Here is a 20301-nt window from a genome sequence, read left to right as displayed (position 1 = left end):
CTCCCGGATGGTAGGAGGGTAAACAGTCCATGGTTGGGGTGAGAGCAGTCCTTGGCGATGCTGAGCGCCCTCCGCAGACAGCGCTTGCTTTGGACAGACTCAATGGAGGGGAGCGAGAAACCGGTGATGGGTTGGGCAATTTTCACCACCCTCTGCAATCTTAACCTTGGCAATGAAGATGCACACAAAATGCTGGCGTAACTCCAACGGGACAGGCAGCATCTCTGGAGAGAAGGAATGGCTGACGTTTCGGGTTGAGAACAGACTGGGTTGTAGGGAAGAACAGAGCTGGTCAATTGGAGGGAAGGAAAGGGTCTCTGCCTGATACATCACCGAGTCCTTCTCCCCAGAGATGCTGCCTGTCCCGATGAGTTACTCCAGCATTTTTTTTTTTTTTTTTTTTTTTAATTCAATTTCAATTTTATTTTTAATATGGTTTATTATTTATTAATTTTTTTATGATTTTTTTTTATGATACTGCCTGTAAGGGAAATTCATTTTGTTGTCTCAAATTGAGACAATGACAATAAATTTGAATACAATACGAATACAATACATTTAGTAGTGTCTACAAATGTTGCATTCGTTTTTTCCCGGAGTGCCTTTTTTTAATCTAATGTTTATTTTTTTAAAAGCTGTATTTCTTTTTAAAGAACATTTAAATTTTTTTTTGTTTTGCTTTTCTGTCCACTTTGCAGATGACCTTGGGGGAACGGCACTCATCCCTGCATCTCCAGAGGCTTGGGCTCCCTATCCACTATACACAACAGAACTGACCCCCGCCATCCCACATGCCGCGTTCACCTACCCCGCCGCTGCTGCTGCGGCTGCTGCACTTCACGCTCAGGTAACTAACGGTAGCTGCGGCATCAACAACCCACCACCACCGGCACACCTCTGCACAGGTCACAATTTGATCCTCCTAGTCTGATCACAGCGCAACTTTTTTGTTTTTGTTTTCCCCCTTCTCTCTCTCTCTCGTACCTAATCGATCACAGTTCTCTTACTAAACCCCACAGGCCCGATCCGAATGGATTGCCTCATTGCCAGCTGCATTCAGATTTGCATGGATCACTTTTACTTTGGATCTGGGGGGGGGGGGGGGGGTGGAGGGGGTTGACTGGAGGGGTTTGAATGGGAGGGGGAAACAATGCAAGGTGCTGTCACTAGTCTAGAATGAGCTGGACACGGCTTATTTTCAGGGGTCAAAGCCTGTGGTTATGCAGGATTTCCTTCAAGCAAGAATGGATTATTAAAGGAATTCAGTAAGTAAAATCTAGATTTTCTTTTATGAATTTAATAAAACTGTCATAAGGGCCTGTCCCACTTAGGAGATTGTTTTTGTTTAGGCGACTGCCACAGTCGTAGCAGGTCACCGAAAAAACGGGGACTGGACCCCCACACCCCCCCCCCCCCCCCACGACAATGTCTACGACAAGCCCTACTGCCTAGTCGACCTCAAGCCAACGACAACCGCCAAGCCATTAGGACGTCCACCTACAACCGCATAGGCAACAACCGAAGTCGACCCACGTCCGCCCGCGACAAGCTACCACCCTGTCCGTGACCACTGAAGACAATTCAGTCGCCGCTACCGATTGGCGTAGGTAGTCGCCAATGGAATTCACCGAAGTCGGCGCCGGCGAAAACCTGCGTCGGGAGAAGTCGAGTTGCGCTCATTGGCGTCAAACCCACTGTCGTTGAAACGTTGAACACGTTGAAAATCCAGCGGCGACCAGAAAGACGCTGCGTCTCTTTGGACGACTGAGGAGACGACTCGCGACCCTACAGGCGACACCCCGGCGACCATGTGGTGACAGCGTAGTCGCCTGTAGTCGCCTAAAAAATCGCCTAAGTGGGACAGGCCCTTCGTTTTTTTTTTTTTTTTTTTTTTTTTTTTGCTTTTTTTTTTTTTTTTGCTTGTGAACGATGCAATGTTTTTTCTTTAGGGGATCCCATGCACATTAGACATTAGAGATACAGTGTGGAAGCTCTGCCCCTTCGGCCCACCGAGTCCGCGCTGACCAGCGGTCCCCGTATATAAGCGCCGAGTCCGCGCTGACCAGCGGTCCACGTATACAAGCGCTGTCCTGCACACACTAGAGACAACTTGCTATTTACAGAAGCTTATTAACCTACAAACCTGTCCGTCTTTGGAGTGTGGGAGGAAACCGGAGCACCCGGAGAAAACCCACGCGGTCAGGGGGAAGAACGTGCAAACTCCGTACAGGCAGCATCGGTAGTCGGATCGAACCTGGGTCTCTGGTACTGTAAGGCAGCAACTCTACAGCTGTGCCGCCCCCAGGTGAATTTAAATGCAGGTGAAATTCCTGGGCATCGATCGGAAAAAGATCTTTGCAAACGGCAAGAAAGTTCTGATTTTTTTTTTATTGAGGGAACCATTTTCCCGAAGGTTCTGCGCCAAACTAATGCACGCGGGTGCACACTGCACTCCCCCAGGTCCTTTGACTGCTGACTGATGCCACTGCAGAGATGCAGGGAAGCAGAGGTAGGTGCTTGCTTTGGTGATGGGCTGCATAGCACATGGATGCGATGGGCAGTAACGCATTCTTCTCCCTAAGTCATGCATGAACGAATGCTGCAGCTCTAGGCTGGACAGACCTAGATGATATGGATCTGAATGCTGGAGTTTGCAGGAGTACTCAAAATGAAGAGGTGTATAAAGGGTAGATAGGGATAGATAGATAGAAAGGGCAGACGGACGCCCAGTTTCCAGTTCGGTCTGAAGAAGGGTTTCGACCCGAAACGTTGCCTATTTCCTTCGCTCCATAGATGCTGCCGCACTTGCTGAGTATCTCCAGCAATTTTGTATTGAGGGCTTAGTTTAGAGATACAGTGTGGAAACAGGCCCTTCGGCCCACTGAGTCCGCACTGACCAGCGATCCTAGCTTTAAGATGAAAGGGGCAAAGTTTAAAGGAGATGTGCGGAGTGATTTTTTTTTTTTGTTTTTTTTTTTTTTTTTTGTACATCGATGCCTGGATGCCAATGATGGTGGTTTAGTTTAGAGATAGTGTGGAAACAAGCCCTTCGTCCAACTGAGTCTGTGCCGACCAGCAAAATGTGGGCCTGGTGCTTCCTCTTTACTGCCGAAAGATTGAAGGCGATCAGAATGTTGTAATCATCCTTCAATGAGAGAACGATCTTTGCTTCTCAGTTTAGTTTGGAGAAGCCTTTGCAAGAAGGAACTGAAATTCTTGAAGGAGTTACCTTGGGATTTGGAAGATTGATCAGAGCTCTTTACTAGGGTTCAAAGTGAGTGGTCCACATACGAGAGACCTATGCATTTGCAGCAGAAGTGGGAAAGATTTGCATCCTTCAAACATTTCCCAATCTTTGAGTATTGTTTCTTATTCAACATAATTCTAAGTTTCCCATGTTGAAGGACATTCTCAGCAAACAGCCTCACGAGCACCTCTTGAAAAACACCCTACACACACACACTTGGGCCAATTTACACATACAACAAACCAATTAACCTACATACCTGTACGTCTTTGGAGTGTGGGAGGAAACCGAAGATCTCGGCGAAAACCCACGCAGGTCACGGGGAGAACGTGCAAACTCCGTACAGACAGCGCCGGCAATCGTGATCGAACCCGGATCTCCAACGCTGCGAGCGTTGTATGGTAGCAACTCTACCGCTGCGGCACCATGGCAGCCGTTAAAGTTATTGATCAGTCTGAACAAGGGCCTCGACCCGAAACTTCGCCCGTATCATTTCTAACTGATGCTGCCTATCCCGCTGAATTACTCCAGCATTTCATTTCAACTTCGTAACATTTCTCCAAACCTGCATCTGCTGTTCAGCATTTTTGCCTACACATTAAAGTTACATCTGCTGTTGTGTTAAAGTGTGTGTGTGTGTGTGTATGTGTGTGTGTGTGGTGCAGGGAATAGCTCCAGTTACCTTTAGATGTCAAAGTGGCCAAAACTGTGGGGCCACATCTTGCCAACCCCCCCCCCCCCCCCAAGCTTTAAGATGCTCATGAAGAAAGTTGGACAGTTTTATGTGTGGAATAAGAAAGGAAATGATTGGAGAATAGACAATGGAATGCTTGTCTTTTAAGACCAAGAATCTAATCACTGCCAGACAAGTACTATTGAAAATCTAGTCTTGTTAGCCGGATCATTGCTTGATGAATTGAAACACTGTATAGAATTCTGGGAGCTGCCTTTATCAAGTTTTTTTTTTAAAGCTAAATACCACGTTTCAACTTATTTACCCTTGCCAGGATTTAATCCAGCACTTGAATCTAGAGTAGTGGCATTCTCCTGCATAACATGTTTTTACAAGTCGACACAAAATGCTGGAGAAACTCAGCGGGTGAGGCAGCATCTATGGAGAGAAGGAATTGGCGATGTTTCAGGTCGAGACCCTTCTTCAGACTGATGTCGGGGGAGGGGGGTGGGACAGAGAAAGAATGTAGGCGGAGACGGTAGGGCTAGTGGGAGAATGGAAGGGGGAGGGGGGGGGGGGGGGGGAATGAAGAGAGGGCTATCTGAAGTTAGAGAAGTCAATGTTCATACCGCTGGGGTGTAAACTACCCAAGCGAAATAAGGTCCTCCAATTTGCGGTGGGACTCACTCTGGCCATGGAGGAGGCCCAGGACAGAAAGGTCAGGTTGGGAATGGGAGGGGGAGTTGAAGTGCTCAGCCACCGGGAGATCAGGTAGGTTAAGACTTACAAAATTCTTAAGGGGTTGGACAGGCTAGATGCAGGAAGATTGCTCCCGATGTTGGGGAAGTCCAGGACAAGTGGTCACAGCTTAAGGATAAGGGGGAAATCCTTTAAAACCGAGATGAGAAGAACTTTTTTCACACAGGGAGCGGTGAATCTCTGGAACTCTCTGCCGCAGAGGGTAGTCGAGGCACAGTTCATTGGCTATATTTAAGAGGGAGTTAGATGTGGCCCTTGTGGCTAAGGGGATCAGAGGGTATGGAGAGAAGGCAGGTACAGGATACTGAGTTGGATGATCAGCCATGATCATATTGAATGGCGGTGCAGGCTCGAAGGGCCGAATGGCCTACTCCTGCACCTAATTTCTATGTTTCTAAGACGGACTGAGCGGAGGTGCTCAGCCAAACGATCGCCGAGCCTGCGAAATCGACACCTGGAACAGCGGATGCAGTAGATGAGGTTGGAGGAGGTGCAGGTGAACCTCTGCCTCGCCTGGAAAGACGGCTTGGGTCCTTGGATGGAGTCGAGGAGGGTGGGGAGGTAAAGGAACGGGTGTTGCATCTCCTGCCATTTAGTTTATAAGTTCCATCTAAACTAAAATCAAACCCTTTTCAGTTCGGGCATTCTGTAGGGAATTCCTTTTGACCCAAGATTTTGACTTTTGAGATTCAGTGGGGAAATTCAGGCCCTTGGGCCCACTGAGTCCACATGTCTAGGTCAAGGCTGGAGGTCAAATCAATGGATATTTTAAAGTCCGAGATGGATTGATTCTTGATTAGTGCGGGTGTCGGGGTATATGGGGGGCGGGGGAGGCGGGAGAATGGGATTGAGGGAATGATAGATGACCCATGATTGAATGGCGGAGTAGACTTGATGGGACGAATGGATCGCAACTTTATTTGGTAAGCTATCGTGTTCTGTCCCCGTCTCAATCCGGTAACTGCTCTGGGACCCGGAGGTTGGTGGTAGGCCCCAACTTTTTCCCAACTTGCCGCAAGAACCTTGGGCTCCTCGGCACGAGAGGTCGTTGATTAGGAGTTCCTTCATTTGTTCAAAATCAGCTGGTTTTGATTTGAAAAATCTCGCCTAATCTACCGGCCGTGATTAGCTCCCTTGAGGTTTGGGTTTGGTGTCAATTTTCTCCTGGGGTGGGGGGAGTGAGAGGGGGGGGGGGGGGGGGGGGGTTGTAGAGGAATTTGATAACAATAATAAGAGTTGCTAACTAGCTTCCAGCTGCTTCATGCCATTGAGACTGCATTGTTCATTGTAAGTTCAAAAGTCATTCGTACAATATTAGGCCATTCGGCCCATTGAGTCTACTCTGCTATTCAATCATGGCTGGTCTATCTTTCCCCCTCAATCCCATTGTTCTGCCTTCTCTCCATAATCTCTGACACCTTTTCTTGGGCTCCCTTCGGTCGTGGCTGACCATGGGTGTCTCCAGGGGGCTATTCCCTATATGGAGGACGCCTGTGCGTGACTTTGTTTAACGTTGGGAGACTGGTGCACAGACAGCCACCCCACGGTCCTTGACAGATCTGGGTCAGGATCCAGTGGCATGGAGTCCAAGACGACCGGAGACCCTTTTCTGCCACAGCCTTCATCCGCCTTCCCAGCCGCTGTGACGCTCCACTAAGGTCAGCCATCGTCCTCCGCCTGTTCCACCGTTGAGGTCTTGGTTGGATTGGCTCTTTGTCAGAGACCAGACCTCCCCCTCGACCCTACCACCATGGGTGATCCAAACAGGAGCATAGCCCCAGACGGCATCGCTCAGGATCTCAGGACCAGCCATCTTCTCCACCACGCCTGTTCCAACCGTTGAGGTCTTGGTATGGAGTGTGGCAATCTCTTTTAAAGAGACCAAGTGACTTGGCCTCCACCCCTCGATTCACCCTAAAACCGCCAATTATTTGGACTTGCTCATCTACTCGGCAGGAGTGTAGCTCCAGACATGCATCGCTTTGCAAGGCTTTTTAAGATCTCAGGACCATGCAAGCTTCTCCGCCACGACAAGGTGACAATCCACGGAGGACCCTTGCATATCAAGTGTCTGTCAATCTTTGCCTTAAAAATACCAAGTGACTTGGCCTCCACAGCCATGAATTCCAGATTCACCATCTCTGGCTAAAAATTCCTCCAATTATTTGCTTGAAGTCCGACTTAAACCTCCACGCCTCATCTTCCTCGGCTGGGCATGTAATCCTCTTCATTGGTCTTAAGTATGCTGTGCCTTTGCAATGCTTTTTAAGCATAAGATGCGGCACAGTGGCACAGCGGTAGAGTTGCTGCCTCACAGCGCCAGAGACCCGGGTTCAATCCTGACTATGGGTGCTGTCTGTACAGAGTTTGTACGTTCTCCCCGCGACCTGTGTGGGTTTCCTCCAAGATCTCTGGTTTCCTCCCACACTCTACAAAGACGTACAGGTTTGTTGTGAGTGTAAACATTGTCCCTTGTGTGAGTGTGCGGGGATCGCTGGTCAGTGCGGACTCGGTGGGCCGAAGGGCCTGTTCTGCTCTGTATCTCTAAACTATGTGCAAGACATTCCCAATGCCTCATCTGAGGAAAGGATGGCAATAAAGTCCCCTGCTGTTCAGTGAGCGTTTTATTGACCAACTCCATCCACTTTGGGCGGCAGTGACCTGCGGTGAGGTCAATGGTGGGAAGGCACTGGCTAATATCAGTGGCCCGGCCCTCCCTGTATTGACCACTGTGGCTCCCTGGGGAGAGAGAGGGGATGGAGCTGTGTGCGTGAAGCACAGTGACTGGAGGGGCGGGAGCGTTGCCCCGCAGATCCGGCCTTAGGAGGTGCGGGGCCCAATTGAGAACAATTTTGGTGAGCCCCAGGTTCCCAGCCAAGGTCTGTAGAATCATAGAAATACAAATAAAGTCTATTATAGACTTCATATCTCTATGGTAGAATGGAAAGTAATCAAAGTGCCTGTGAGTTAATGGACCAAACAGTAAGCTACATTTTAATATAAAATTACATACATGTAAGCCTACAAGTAACAAGATCGCCTCTGAAAAGTACATAGTTACAATACCACTTGGTTTAGTGACTGTGAAATGGAATAAAAGTAATTTAATTACTGGCAAACCAATAACTATTGGCAAAAAAACAGTTCAGGCATTATATTTTGGGCTTCAGCCCCGTCCTAATGGGTGGCACAGCAGTAGAGTCGCTGTCTAGCAGCTTCAGAGACCTGGGTTCGATCCTGACCTCGGGTGCTGTCTGTGCGGAGTTTGTGTGCTCTCCCCGGGACTGTGTTGGCTTTCTCCGGGTGCTCTGGTTTCTTCCCACATTCCAAGGTTCACTGGCTTCTGTAATTGGAAAGTGTGCAACAGACAATAGGTGCAGGAGTAGGCCTTATTCGGACCTTCGAGCCAGCACCGCCAGTCAATGTGATCATGGCTGATCATCCCCAACCAGTACCCCGTTCCTGCCTTCTCTCCATATCCCCTGACTCCGCTATCTTTAAGAGCCCTATACAGCTCTCTCTTGAAAGTATCCAGAGAACCGGCCTCCACCGCCCTCTGAGGCAGAGAATTCCACAGATTCACCACTCTCTAGTCACTGGTCAATGAGTTGAAGGTCCTGTTTCCACGCTGTTTATTTAAGCTGGATTAAACTTTGAAATTTCAGATTAATAATCAAAATTAATAATTGATCCAGAACTGGAACCCACTGTGCTTTCAAATATTTCAAATAACTTGTAGGCTTTGCCTGAAAAGTAATTCTAAAAGGATCTGATTAATGTTTGGCTGGATGCATTAGTCATTTAACCATAAAGCTATAGTTGTATAGCAGAGAAATAGACTCTTGACCCAAACTTGTCCATGCTGTTTTGCCCAGTAATGCTAATCCCATTTTAGTTTAGTTTAGAGACACAGCGCGGAAACAGGCCCTTCGGCCCCACCGAGTCCGTGCCGACCAGCGATCCCCACACGTTAACACTATCCTACACAAACTAGGGACAATTTACATTCCAGAGATGCTGCCGGTCCCGCTGAGTTACTCCTGCATTTTGTGTCTTATCTTCAATGTTCTTGGCCCCGCTCTGGGAGTGGGAATGAGGGTGGATCCGCAAAGGCCGTGAGCCAATTACCAAACCAATGAACCTACAAACCTGCACGCCTTTGGAGTGTGGGAGGAAACCAAAGATCTCGGAGAAAACCCACGCGGGTCGAGATTCAAGAGAGTTTATTGTCATGTGTCCCAGATAGGACAATGAAATTCTAGCTTTGGGAGAACGTACAAACTCCGTAGAGACAGCACCCGTAGTCGGGATCGAACTCGGGTCTCTGGCGCTGTAAGCGCTGAAAGGCAGCAACTCTACCGCTGCGCCACTGTGCCCACCATACTGCCTGTATTCAACTGTATCTTTTTAACTGCTGGTCTCTTAAGGGCCTGTCCCACTTGGGCCGACATTTCCGCGACACGATTTCAGTGACGGTCGCGTGCGTCATCATGCGCCCGCACAGCCGTCTGGAGCGCGTGGCGTCATTTGAAGATAGACACAAAATGCAGGAGTAACTCAGTGGGACCGGCAGCATCTCTGGAGAGAAGGAATGGATGATATTTCGGGTCGAGACTCTTCTTTTTTTTGACCCACAATATCTGCCCGAATATGGCAAGACTATCACTTATGTTGAAGGCAGAGGTTTGATAGGTTTTTGATTAGTACGGTGTTGGGATTATAGGGTTGTGAGGGAAAGATAGAGTGGTGAATCTGTGGAATTCTCTGCCGCAGCAGGCAGTGGAGGCCAATTCACTGGATGTTTTCAAGAGTGTTAGATTTAGCTCTTGGGGCTAACGGAATCAAGGGATATGGGGAGGTTGAGGTTGAAGATAGACACAAAATGCTGGAGTAACTTAGCGGGACAGGCAGCATCTCTAGAGAGAAGGGGATGGGTGACGTTTCGGGTCGAGACCCTTCTCGACCCGAGACATCGCCCGTTCCTTCTCTCCGGAGATGCCGCCTGTCCCGCTGAGTTACTCCAGCACTTGTGTCTCTTGCTTCGATTTAAACCAGCATCTGCAGTTCCTTCCTATTCATTCTCTCTCTCGAGGGTTGTACCATTTGTGGGGAAAGCATCTCACTTGCAAGTTTCGACTGTGAAAACTGTGTCTCAACCTCTGCGGAGCTTGGAGTGTAAAAGTTTGGCTGAGCGGGCTGGGTGAAATGTGGTGTCTGCAACCTCTGCGGAGCTGTTGGAGTGTCCCATAATCAGTTTGAGCTCTTGGGGGGGGGGGGGGGGGGGGGGTGATCATTTGCACCTGAGCTCCATAAAAACAGGAGAGGAGGGGGAGGGGAGGGGGGGGGAATTGAAAGTAAGATGAGAGTTCCCGCTTGCCCAGCTGCTAAACTCAACCAAGTACCATGAAAGAATTTCGGGAAAGGAAGAGGGAGAATCTCGTGTAGGAGGGAACTGCAGATGCTGGTTTAAACCGAAGCTAGACACAAAAAGCTGGAGTGGCTCAGCAGGACAGGCAGCGTCTCTGGAGAGAAGGAATGGGTGACGTTTCGGGTCGAGACCCTTCGTCCGTTCTACCCCTCCCCCGCCCCAATCGCACCAGCTTCTCGTTCTCACCCAACTAACAGCTGCCAGTGGCCTGATTCCGTTATCATCGCTACATCCCAGTGTAGTGAGACCAGGCAGGTTGTTGAGCTCCTCCAGCACTTTGTCCTTTTGTGTATTAACCAGCATCTGCAGTTCCTTGTCTCTAAATTTTGACTATGCCTACTCTATTTAGACCTCTAATTCTATATACCTAGTGTCCTCTCAGCCTTGGTTTCTAATACAAAAGGTCCATGGCTTGTTTTTCAAACTATGGGAGTTTTTATTTTGACTGCATCATTTCTTGTGCCCAGTCTGTCCCTGACACATGGTCAAACTTCCTGAAGTTATATCTGGTGGTGGCTTAAACGTTGGGTTTTCCAACTGCGACTTGGCCTGAGATGAAACAGTGACATGTTGGCGTTGGGTCGGCCATTTTAAATCTCGTGTGGGGCAACTTTAATTTGAGGTTTTCATTGTTCATGGGGTTTGGATAACGCTGGCAAGGCCAGTTCATTTAGAGGTACTATCGCTGAGGGGACGATGCCTTACCCGGGCCACCGTGTGGAGCTGCAGAGTGCTGGGCCTGCCGACTTCAACATTGTGGGCTGCGGAGATTCCAGCCGCGGGCAGCGTTGGCTTTAAACACCGCGGAGCCTGGCATCTTTAGCCCAGGTCGACCAGTGTTAGAACACCGCCTGTGGCCTTCGGGAGCCGCGCGCTGGTAGGAAGCGGCCGATTCGGAACTCCAAGCCGCTGAGAGTGTTCTTCCGACGTCAGAGTTCCATCATCCTGGCGAGAGGGCCTGAAATTGCGGTGACTGTGGAGGCCTCAATAGGCCTGAACACCGGTGAACATGGAGGAAGTGGACTGAACTTTGCTGCCTTCCCTCACAGTGGGGAAACGTTGATCCTGCTGTGTGGGGGGGATGTTTTTTATGTTTAATGTTAAATTCTATAATGTTGTGTTTATCTTATTTGTGTGCTGCAATGGCAACTCAACTTTCACTGCACCAGTTGGTGTATGTGACAATAAATGTCCTTTGTCCTTTGTCCATCCTCTCCCCAAGTACCTTCCCCTGCAGCGGGGGGAGATGTAACACCTGTCCCTCAACTACCTCCATCTTGCGGCCCCAGCAGTGCTTCCAGATGAGACCGATGTTGACGTACACCTCCTCCAACCTCACCTGTTCCCGGTGTAGCCTTCTGTATTTTACCGAGGCCAAGCGCAGACTCGGCGATCATTTCGCCGAACACTTGCACTTGGTCCTTACAACCTAACGCCCCAGTCCCACTTAGAAAACCTGAACGGAAACCTCTGGAGACTTTGCGCCCCACCCAAGGTTTCCGTGGGGTTCCCGGAGGTTTTTGTCGGTCTCCCTACCTGCTTCCAACCTGCAACCTCCGGCAACCACCTGCAACCTCCGGGAACCGTACGGAAACCTTGGGTGGGGCGCAGAGGCTTCTGTTCAGGTTTCCTAAGTGGGACGGGGGCATAACGGAATGAACATTGGAGTCTCCAATTTTGGGTAATGACATAACTCCCCCCTCCCCCCTCCCCCCCTCCTCCCCGATACCTATTGACCATTGAAGTGTTTTATCTCACACAGTTCCATACAAGTAGCTTCTTCTTATCAATTCCACACACAGGATTAGAAATAGGTCAGCCAGAGTTGAACACACTTCTCGGCATCTGCATACAATGGTGTCTGTCCTGTGCATGGCAGTGGGAAGATTGGTGGAAACAGGGCCCCGACGTGAACGCTCTTAGCTTCACCCCATGCAAGTTGCTTAAGATGGGGACTAGCTCATCGAGATGGAAGAGATGATCAGAGTGTAGCAAGTGGAGCAACCCTTTGATATATTGGAGATTGCACGAGTTTAGTCTATTGTCATGTGTAACGAGTTAAGGGTCTGTCGCACTTGGCCATCATTTACGCAACAGGCCGGTAGTGATTGGCGTCATTTGAACGCCCAGTTTATGATATTTTACCCAGTTTATGATATTCATGGTGATTTTCTAAAATGTTCCCGTTTCTTGAGTTGTGCGAGCAATTGGAAAAACTGCAGATGTAATGCCCCTATTCAAAAATCAGAGTCAGAGAGTCAGAGTCAGAGTCAATTTAATTGTCATTTGGACCCCTGGAGGTCCAAACGAAATGCCGTTTCTGCAGCCATACATTACATACAAATAGACCCCAGACACAACAATAAATACATTTAACATTAACATCCATCACATAGCTGTGATGGAAGGCCAAATAAAACTGGCACTCCCCCACCCCCCCCCCCAGAAATGGCAGAAAAAGTCATAGCCCCCGGCTGGCGATGGCGATTGTCCTGCAGCCATTAAAGCCACGCCGGGTGGTGCGAGGTCGCAAAATAATTGGGTGAATGAAAAGTAGCAAGCTGCAGGCCTAATTAATCTGTGGGAAGGAACTGCAGATGCTGGTTTAAATTGAAGATGGACACAAAATGCAGGAGCAACTCAGCGGGACCGGCAGCATCTCTGGAGAGAAGGAAAGGATGATGTTTCGGGTCGAGAGTCTTCTTCAGTCTGAAAGAAAGGTCTCGACCCGAAACGTCACCCAATGCTTCAGAATTAGAATCTTGCTGCTCAGAGCAAACGTCCCAAAGTTGGTAGTTCTGTAACTACAGTGGATTTTTTGATTTTTGTGTTTCAGATGCGCTGGTATCCTCCTTCTGAAGCTTCACCACAAGGATGGAAGTCTCGTCAGTTTTGCTAAGTATATAGTGAGTATCCCCATAGCTGGGTGTATCCTGATGGTGCTTGTCATGCATGCTTGTACCCTTCTGCTGCTTCCACTTGCTCCTGGACTACATCTCACCCTGGTGTTTTAGAAACATAGAAAATAGGTGCAGGATAGGCCATTCGACCCTTCGAGCCAACACCGCCATTCAATATGATTATGACTGATCTAATTCCTGCTTTCTCCCCAATATCCCTTGATTCCGTTAGCTCTAAAAGCTAAATCTAACTCTCTCTTGAATACATCCAATGAATTGGCCTCCACTGCCTTCTGTGGCAGAGAATTCCACAGATTCACAACTCTGGGTGAAAAGGTTTTTCCTCATCTCAATTCTAAATGGCCGACCCCTTATTCTTAAACTGTTCTGGTTCTGGACTCCCCCAACATCGGGAACATGTTTCCTGCATCTACCCTGTCCTATCCGCTTAAGAATTTTTATATATAAGATCCCTTCTCATCCTAAATTCCAGTGAATACAAGCCCAGTCGACCCATTCTTTCATCATAGGTCAGTCCCGCCATCCCCGGAATTAACCTGGTGAACCTACGCTGCACTCAATAGCAATAATGTCCTTCCTCGAGTTAGGAGACCAAAATTGCACACAATACTCCAGGTGCGGTTTCACCAGGGCCCTGTACAACAGCAGTAGGACATCCTTGCTCCTAAACTCAAATTCTCTTGCAATGAAGGCCAACATGCCATTATCTTTTTTCACTGTCTGCTGCACCTGCATGCTTACTTTCAGTGACTGATGTACAAGGACACCCAGGTCTCGTTGCACCTCCCCTTCTCCTAATCTGACACCATTCGGGCAATAATCTGCCTTCCTGTTCTTGCCACCAAAGTGGATAACCTAACATTTATCCACATTATACTGCATTTGCCCAACAAATCCAAGTCATAGCATCCTCCGGGCAGCTCACACTGCCACCCAGCTTTGTGCCATCCGCAAACTCGTAGATGTCCCTCGTCTAAATCGTTAATATATATTGTAAACAACTGGGGTCCCAGCACCGAGCCTTGCGGCATCCCACTAGTCACTGCCTGCCATTCTGAAAAGGACCCGCTAATTCCGACTCTTTGCTTCCTGTCGGCCAACCATTCTCTATCCATGTCAACATCTTATCCCCAATGCCATGGGTTCTAATTTTGCACACTAATCTCTTGTGTGGGATCTTGTCAAAGGCTTTTTGACAGTCCAGATACATCACATCCACTGGCGCTCCCAAGTAACTTGAAATTGGAGAAACCGAATGCATACCGCTGGGGTCTAATGGGCTGTCCCACTTGGCTGTCATTTGCGTGTCACATAGATGGCGCGCGGAGATTTTGTACATCACAAAATCTGCGACATCGCGCGTGGCCGCGCGTCACTGCCTATGTCATCGCGCACCATGAGGAAACCCAAGCGGTTACGGGAAGAACTTGCAAACTTCCTACATGGCACCCGAGGTCAGGATCGAACCCGTGTCTCTGATGTCTCTACCCGCTGCGCAGTGGTACTGCCCTGTATTGACTTTGCCCGATGCCATCATCTGGTGCTGCTGACCTACAGAGTGATACAGCTTCGGCCCAACTTGCCCACACACCAGCCAGCATGTCCCAGCTACACTAGTCCCACCTGCCCGCGTTTAGCCCGTATCCCTCCAAACCCGTCCTGTCCATGTACCTGCCCAACTGTTTCTTAAACGTTGGGATAGTCCCAGCCTCAACTACCTCCTCTGGCAGCTTGTTCCATACACCCACCACTCTCTGTGTGAAAAGGTTACCCCTCAGATTCCTTTTCCCCTTCACCTTAAACCTATGTCCTCTGGTCCTCGAATCACCTGCTCTGGGCAAGAGACTCTACCCGATCTATTTCATACCTGATTTTACACGCAAATATCTTGGGGGGGGGGGAAGAGGGCGATGCTCGGACTAGAAGTGGTCACTAATTTGAACGATGAGCTCGATACATCATGGAATGGTGTAAAGCCAGCTGGCATGTTCACAACTTTCTCTCCAAACGCCTCTTCATGTTTCCAGCCACCACTCCCTTCTGCAGTCATTCGTTGACACATTCCTTTGAAGTGATGCAATTTAAAGGAGGAATTATCATCCCTTCTGACCCTCTTAATGCTTCCTGTGTTCTCGGCCCATAACGGCACCTATCTATGTTCTCCAGAGATGCTGCCTGAACCCGCTGAGTTGCACCAGCGTTTTGTGTCCATCTTTGGTAGAAGCCAGCATCTGCAGTTCCTTATTACATTTAGACCATTTTTAGTCCCCCACACACACTAGGGACGATTTACAATTTCACCGAAGCCAATTAACCTACAAGCCTGTATGTCTTTGGGGTGTGGGAGGAAACCGGAGCACCCAGAGAAAACCCACGCAGTCCAATAGACAGTAGACAGTAGTCTATTGACCAGTGTGTGTTTACTCTGGGACCTCTGGTCGTAGGGAGAACGAAATCCTTTAAAACGAGATGAGAAGAACTTTTTTCAGAGAGAGAGTGGTGAATCTCTGGAACTCTCTGCCACAGAGGGTAGTTGAGGCCAGTTCATTGGCTATATTTATGAGGGAGTTAGATGTGGCTCTTGTGGCTAAGGGGATCAGGGGGTATGGAGAGAAGGCAGGTACGGGATACTGAGTTGGATGATCAGCCATGATCATATTGAATGGCGGTGCAGGCTCGAAGGGCCGAATGGCCTACACCTGCACCTACTTTCTATGTCTATGTCTATGTCTAAATGAATTTTAAACGGAATTTGGTTTCTGCAGTCATGCAACAAGAAAAAAAAACCAAGACACACAATTAACACAATTTACACAAACATCCATCACAGTGAATCTCGTCCTCACTGTGATGGAAGGAAAAGTCATGTTTTCCTCCCCTGTTTTCCATTCTTCTCCCGATGATAAAGCACCTGGCGGGCGATGGCAAGTACTGCGGCCGTTAAGGCCGCGCTGGGCGATGTAAGGCCCCACTCCGGTTCGTTTTTAACCCCGCGATTCGGGCCCGAGAAGTTGCCAATAGACAATAGGTGCAGGAGTGGGCCATTTGCCCCTTCGAGCCAGCACCACCATTCAATGTGATCATGGCTGATCGCAACATTGCCGTTGCGGGAGCTCAGAAAAGCGGTCTCCCACTAGGGACCCGCGAGCTCCCGATTCCACCGGGCCTGCGGCTGGGGCCTCCGAAGCTCCAAAGTCAGTTTGCAGCCGCGCGCCACCACAGCTCTCCACGCTCTGAAGCCGGCCATCTCCACGATGGTGAGTCCGCAGGCTCCGGGACTGGAGCTCCCAGGTCATTCCGGCTGGAGGCCGCTCCACGGTGCTAGGCCCCAACGACAATGGAGACCTGACAGGGAAAAGGTGGGGTCCCCGTACGGGGAAGAGATTTAAACGTTTCCCCCCCTCCCTGTCCCCCCATGTATACACAGTTAAACACAATATATAAACTACAACCAAACTATACACTCACCAGGACAAAAATGTTTTTAAAAGACAGACGGACGGCAGAGGCCGCTGCCTTGAGGTGCCGCCATCTTTCTCAGCTGCGCCAAAGTTAAAATCTCGCTCGTTACTTTTTTTCAAATCTTGAATGCACCTTGGGTGGCCAAATATTCAAGATGGCTAACTATGTCTTCGATGTTTCTTCCCCCCCCCAGACTTCCCCAATTCGCCGACTAAAAGTTTCTCCATGGAGTGATTCGCAAGGATGGACTGGATTTAGTTTTTGTGGGGTTGTTGTTTGAAGGAAATATGGAACAGCTGCTTCATTTCCTCTGCGATGGAGCAGTCACTGGCCTGTGGATTAAGAACTTTTTTGGTGAACTTTGGAGTGGGAGGCCTTGTAACCTGGCAGTGCAGTTGATCCATGCACCGGCTCTTTTAAGATGGCACCACCGCTGTGAAGCTTTCAAAAGTTAACGGTTGACATCGAAGGAACTGGATTCCAAAGACCAGCATGGGATGTTAGTCTCGTCTTGTGAGATGTGTCTTTCTTTTCTGTAGATGTGTCGGCCATTTTACCCTGTGCCCCCTCGCCTCTTCCCTCTCTGTTCCTCCAAGTCCCCGTAGATCAGCATTGTCCAACGTCTGAGGAAGGTTCACAGGAGATCAATTAATCTCCCGACGTGCGATGCTCTTGACACCATTCCCTTTGGAAAGGGGGGGAGAGGGAGAGGGAGGGGAGGGGGAGATGTCACCTCCATATTTGAAGTTCTCACAGCCTCCATTTTAATTGCCCTGACCAGGTAGTGTGCTTCCACCGGAGAAACCACCTTGCCAAATATCAGCTGTTCTTGTTAAAAGTATTTTGAACAATATTGAGTACAAGTATTTTTGTACTGGTGTAATGAAGAATATTTATGCATCAAGGATTTTTTGTGCAATTTAAAAAAAAAAAAATTGTAATCTGTATTATAACTTAATGTTAGTTCAGTTGCGTTTGGAGATGCTGAATATAGCCCATACTGGTAGTTTAAAAGTGCAATTTATTGTGTTCTTTGCTTACTTTTGCTGTTCAGTACTGAAGGTATTAAGAGTGAGGTTGTAATGTTTGTACAAGGACTGCAAGATTTTGTGATGCAAGTCGCTGATCCTTCTAGAATGTGAAACTGGATTATAAAAGATGATGTTAAATAGTTTCAGCGGTGGTGTGTGTGATTCTACGGGCGTTCCCGGGTTGGCGGGGGGGGGGGCGAAGTGGTTTTAACGGACATTTAAAGGGCCTCGCCTGTTCCAACTTTTAAGAGGCAATTCACAAATTCTCCCTTGATTCAAGCTACGCAGAATGTTCGTAGCGGATCCGTAGGAGTTCGTAGATATATCGCGGCGGCTCGTTATGCCGGCCGTAGGTACTCGTGGCATCGGGTAAGTCGGGGCGGGTTTTTTTTCCAGCCCGAGAAAAAATGTCCACGTGTAAAAATACAAATGGCCGGGATGAAAGAAATTGCAACTTTTTACTCGCAAGGAGGGCAGCGAAATAGTCGTGGGAATTCATAGACAGACTCGTAGGAGTTCGTGAAAGAGTCCTGGAAGTCGTAGGTGTTCGAAGAATTCACATAGAACATAGAAATTAGGTGCAGTAGTAGGCCATTCGGCCCTTCGAGCCTGCACCGCCACAGAGATCCTGGGATCAGGTCGTATCCCGTACCTGCCTTCTATCACGATCTTTGACTTTTAATTTTTGGCCTAGGTACCCTGTTTAAACTGGGCATCTCGGAGGTTTTGAATTAAGCCGTGAGAGTGAACACAGGTCCTGACATCCCAGGAATCAGTCTGGTGAACCGTCTCTGCACTCCCTCTATGACAATAATGTCCCCGTAAGTCTGCCCGTGCTAGCTACTAGAGTAACTTTCTATAAGATCCCCTCTCAATCTCCTAAATTCTAGACAGTATAAACCAAGTCTATCCATTCTTTCTTCATAAGGCAGTCCTGACATCCCAGGAATCAGTCTGGTGAACCGTCTCTGCACTCCCTCTATGGCAATAATGTCCTTCCTCAGATTTGGAGACCAAAACTGATACAGTGTGGAAATGGGCCCTTCGGCCCAACTTCTCCACACCGGCCAACAATGTCCCAGCTACACTAGTCCCACTTGCCTGCGCTTGGTCCATATCCCTCCGAACCTGTCCTATCTATGTACCTGTCCAACTGTTTCTTAAACGATGGGATAGTCCCAGCCTCGACTACCTCCTCTGCCAGCTTGTTCCATACACCCACCACCCTCTGTGTGGAAAATGTTACCCCTTGACTTCCTATTAAATCTTTTCTCCTTTTTCTCACGGAGAGTGATGAGTCTGTGGAATTCTCAGGTGGAGGCAGGTTCTCTGGATGCAAGAGAGAGCTAGATAGGGCTCTTAAAAATAGCGGAGTCAGGGGATATGGGGAGAAGGCAGGAACGAGTTACTGATTGTGGATGATCAGCCATGATCGCATTGAATGGCGGTGCTGGCTCGAAGGGCCGAATGGCCTACTCCTGCACCTATTGCCTATTGTCTATTGTCCTCGCCTTAAACCTATGTCCTCTGGTCTTTGATTCACTTACTCTGGGCATGAGACTCTGGGCGGCTACCCGATCTATTCCTCTACTGATTTTGTACACCTCTGCGAGTTCACGCCTCATCCTCCTGTGCTCCAAGGAATAGAGTCCCAGTCTGCTCAACCTCTCTCGAGTCCTGGCAACATCCTCGTAAATCTTCTCTGAGCCTTTCCAGCTTGAATGAGAAACTAGCAATTGGAACCTTTGTGCGGGAGTGTGTTTTGGCATTGTAACATCCCTTGGATGGGAGTGGGCCATTTGGGATTTGACATCTGGTTCATTCAAAAAGTTGAGGCTAATATCTCAGTCATAAAGTGCTTAGAGGAGTCTTCAGCTCAACGTCCTGTTTAACCTTGACCCATTTGCTTGTTTAATCCTTATCCTTCTAGGCCTTTCCTATCCTTGTGTGGCACGGTGGCGCAGCGGTAGAGTTGCTGCCTTGCAGCACCGGAGACCAGGGTTCGATCCCGGCTACGGGTGCTGTCTGTGAGGAGTTTGCCCGTTCTCTCCGTGTCCCGCGTGGGTTTTCTCCAGGTGCTCCCCAGCAATCTCTGTATGCCAGCACTATCCTACACACACGCACACACACGCACACGCACACACACACACCAATTTGCAATCTTTACTGAAGCCAATTCACCTACAAACCCGCACGTCTGTGGAGTGTGGGAGGAAACCGAAGATCTCGGTGAAAACCCACGCAGGTCACGGGGAGAACGTACAAACTCCGCACAGACAGCACCCGTAGTCGGGATCGAACCCGGGTCTCTGGCGCTGTGAGGCAGTAGCTCTACCGCTGCGCCACCGAGTCGCCCCTACCACTGTGCAAGATTTCTATGATTCCTTGCTAGGTTAATTGGCTTCTGTAAATTGTCCCTATTGTGTGTAATATACAATAGGTGCAGGAGTAGGCCATTCGGCCCTTTGAGCCAGCACCGCCATTCAACGTGATCATGGCTGATCATCCCCAATCAGTACCCCGTTCCTGCCTTCTCCCTCTACCCCCTGACTCCGCTATCTTTAAGAGCCCTATCTAGCTCTCTCTCTTGAAAGCATCCAGAGAACCTGCCTCCACCGCCCTCTGAGGCAGAGAATTCCAGTACACCGATTGATCACTGGTCGGCAAGGACTCGATGGGCCGAAGGGCCTGTTTCCGCGCTGTGTCTCTCTAAAGTCCAAAGAAGTTGAAACCAGGACATTCCCCATCCATCTCCGAAAACTCCCATTTTAATTACATTT

The 20301-nt window shown here is 48.9% G+C and overlaps 1 protein-coding gene across 4 annotated transcripts in view; it reads left to right on the top strand.

Moving 5' to 3' along the window:
- Positions 1 to 17661, top strand: part of LOC129713521 (RNA-binding protein with multiple splicing 2) — a 92908-nt gene extending 75247 nt beyond the window's left edge. For all 4 annotated transcript variants that reach the window (XM_055662601.1, XM_055662602.1, XM_055662603.1 and 1 more), the window contains 3 exons: positions 699 to 847; positions 12944 to 13013; positions 16684 to 17661. In XM_055662601.1, coding sequence (XP_055518576.1) covers positions 699 to 847; positions 12944 to 13006 — 212 coding nt within the window. In that variant the 3' untranslated portion in view covers positions 13007 to 13013; positions 16684 to 17661. The remainder of the gene's footprint in view (positions 1 to 698; positions 848 to 12943; positions 13014 to 16683) is intronic.
- The last annotated feature ends 2640 nt before the right edge of the window (positions 17662 to 20301 follow it).

This window comes from Leucoraja erinacea, chromosome 36 (assembly GCF_028641065.1).
Source record: "Leucoraja erinacea ecotype New England chromosome 36, Leri_hhj_1, whole genome shotgun sequence".
NCBI lineage: Eukaryota > Metazoa > Chordata > Chondrichthyes > Rajiformes > Rajidae > Leucoraja > Leucoraja erinaceus.
The sequence above is the reverse complement of the archived record's forward strand: the minus strand, read 5'-3'. Positions and strand labels throughout refer to the sequence as shown.